This window comes from Amphimedon queenslandica, unplaced genomic scaffold (assembly GCF_000090795.2).
Source record: "Amphimedon queenslandica unplaced genomic scaffold, v1.1 AMPQUscaffold_12021, whole genome shotgun sequence".
In the NCBI taxonomy this organism is placed as follows: Eukaryota; Metazoa; Porifera; class Demospongiae; order Haplosclerida; family Niphatidae; genus Amphimedon; species Amphimedon queenslandica.
The window spans coordinates 3722-4874 of NW_003547740.1; the positions used below are offsets into that span (position 1 = coordinate 3722).

Consider the following 1153-nt stretch of genomic DNA (forward strand, 5'->3'; position numbering starts at 1 on the left):
GGAGAATAGATACACATGTAAATTAAAAACATTACACATTTTCACAGAAAGATTACTCACTTTGTCCTGTATTATAACACAAGAAATGGATTAATAATTATTTATTATAATGATTTACCATGAACTGATTTTTGTCTTAAAAATGGATCACAGACTCTTCTCCAGACAAAAAGTAACTCTGACTTTTCTTGCAAGGTAAAATATACTATCAAATCAATCTACACACCCCACTGTGGTTTGAAATTGTCTAAATCTCAATGGTTATACAATAAGAATACATTATTGCTGATAAAATAAATCAATACTTATAACAACTCTTACACAAAATCATAAATATAAACTAGCAAAATTATTAGCTACTAAAAATCAACACAAATATTTATTTTTTAGTCATTTTAGATATTTCATTTTCCATTACTCTCCTCCTTCCTTGTATTATCTTAGCCTCTCCAGTCCTGCCAGCCTGCACTAGCTGTTGCTCATAAACCTTCTCTGTCTTTATTTCCCGGGCAATGGCGGACAAGTACTCTCGTCTGAACCCAGCATCACTTTGAAGTCTTTGCTTAGTCTCTTGAATCTTAGACTGTAAGGCACGGCCACGCTGAACAATAGCAGGATCCTTCTTACCAGCTTTGATGGCATTTTGTACAAGAGAGAACTCTAATTTAAGAGCATCAAGACTAGTAGTCTGTTCCACTTTTATTGGAGAAGATGCAGGTCCTGTACTAACCATCGGACGTACCATGGATACAGTGGACTCACTAGCAATGGCTTCCTGGAACACTAACCACTTCTGCTCTTTCTCCTCTTGATCACAACCGCTAAGAGGCTCACGTAGACGAACATACACTTCAAGTTTCCCTCCGGTTGCTCTCCGTCCTTTCTCATCCTTTAGATCCTCTGATGCTCTCACTTCACATTTGTTCTCTAGTGTCTCTAGAGGTATTGAGGCCATTCCTATGAATACTGAGCTACGAAATAAAGAACGAGACTGGTATAATGAACAACGCAATGGCTGACGTTTAAAACCACGCTGTAAGCTACGCATCTGTTTACGATCAATATCAAACTGATGCTTTGAATTGAACTCTGGGTTAGACGTCCCTTTGACCTTATCAGTCTCTGCCTTCTGGGCGGAGTCTGACGGCCAGGG

At 38.4% G+C, this 1153-nt stretch overlaps 1 protein-coding gene across 1 annotated transcript; it reads right to left on the reverse strand.

Moving 5' to 3' along the window:
• Positions 1-248: 248 nt before the first annotated feature.
• On the reverse strand, positions 249-1147 carry LOC105315009 (coiled-coil and C2 domain-containing protein 1A-like). Its single transcript, XM_011409494.2, has one exon. The coding sequence runs from the start codon at positions 1046-1048 to the stop codon at positions 380-382; it is 669 nt and encodes a 222-aa protein (XP_011407796.2). The 5' UTR covers positions 1049-1147; the 3' UTR covers positions 249-379.
• Positions 1148-1153: the final 6 nt, after the last annotated feature.

Excerpts from the sequence above, each read along its gene's own strand:
- LOC105315009 (XM_011409494.2), bottom strand. The coding sequence starts at position 1,048 with ATGCGTAGCTTACAGCGTGGTTTTAAACGTCAGCCATTGCGTTGTTCA.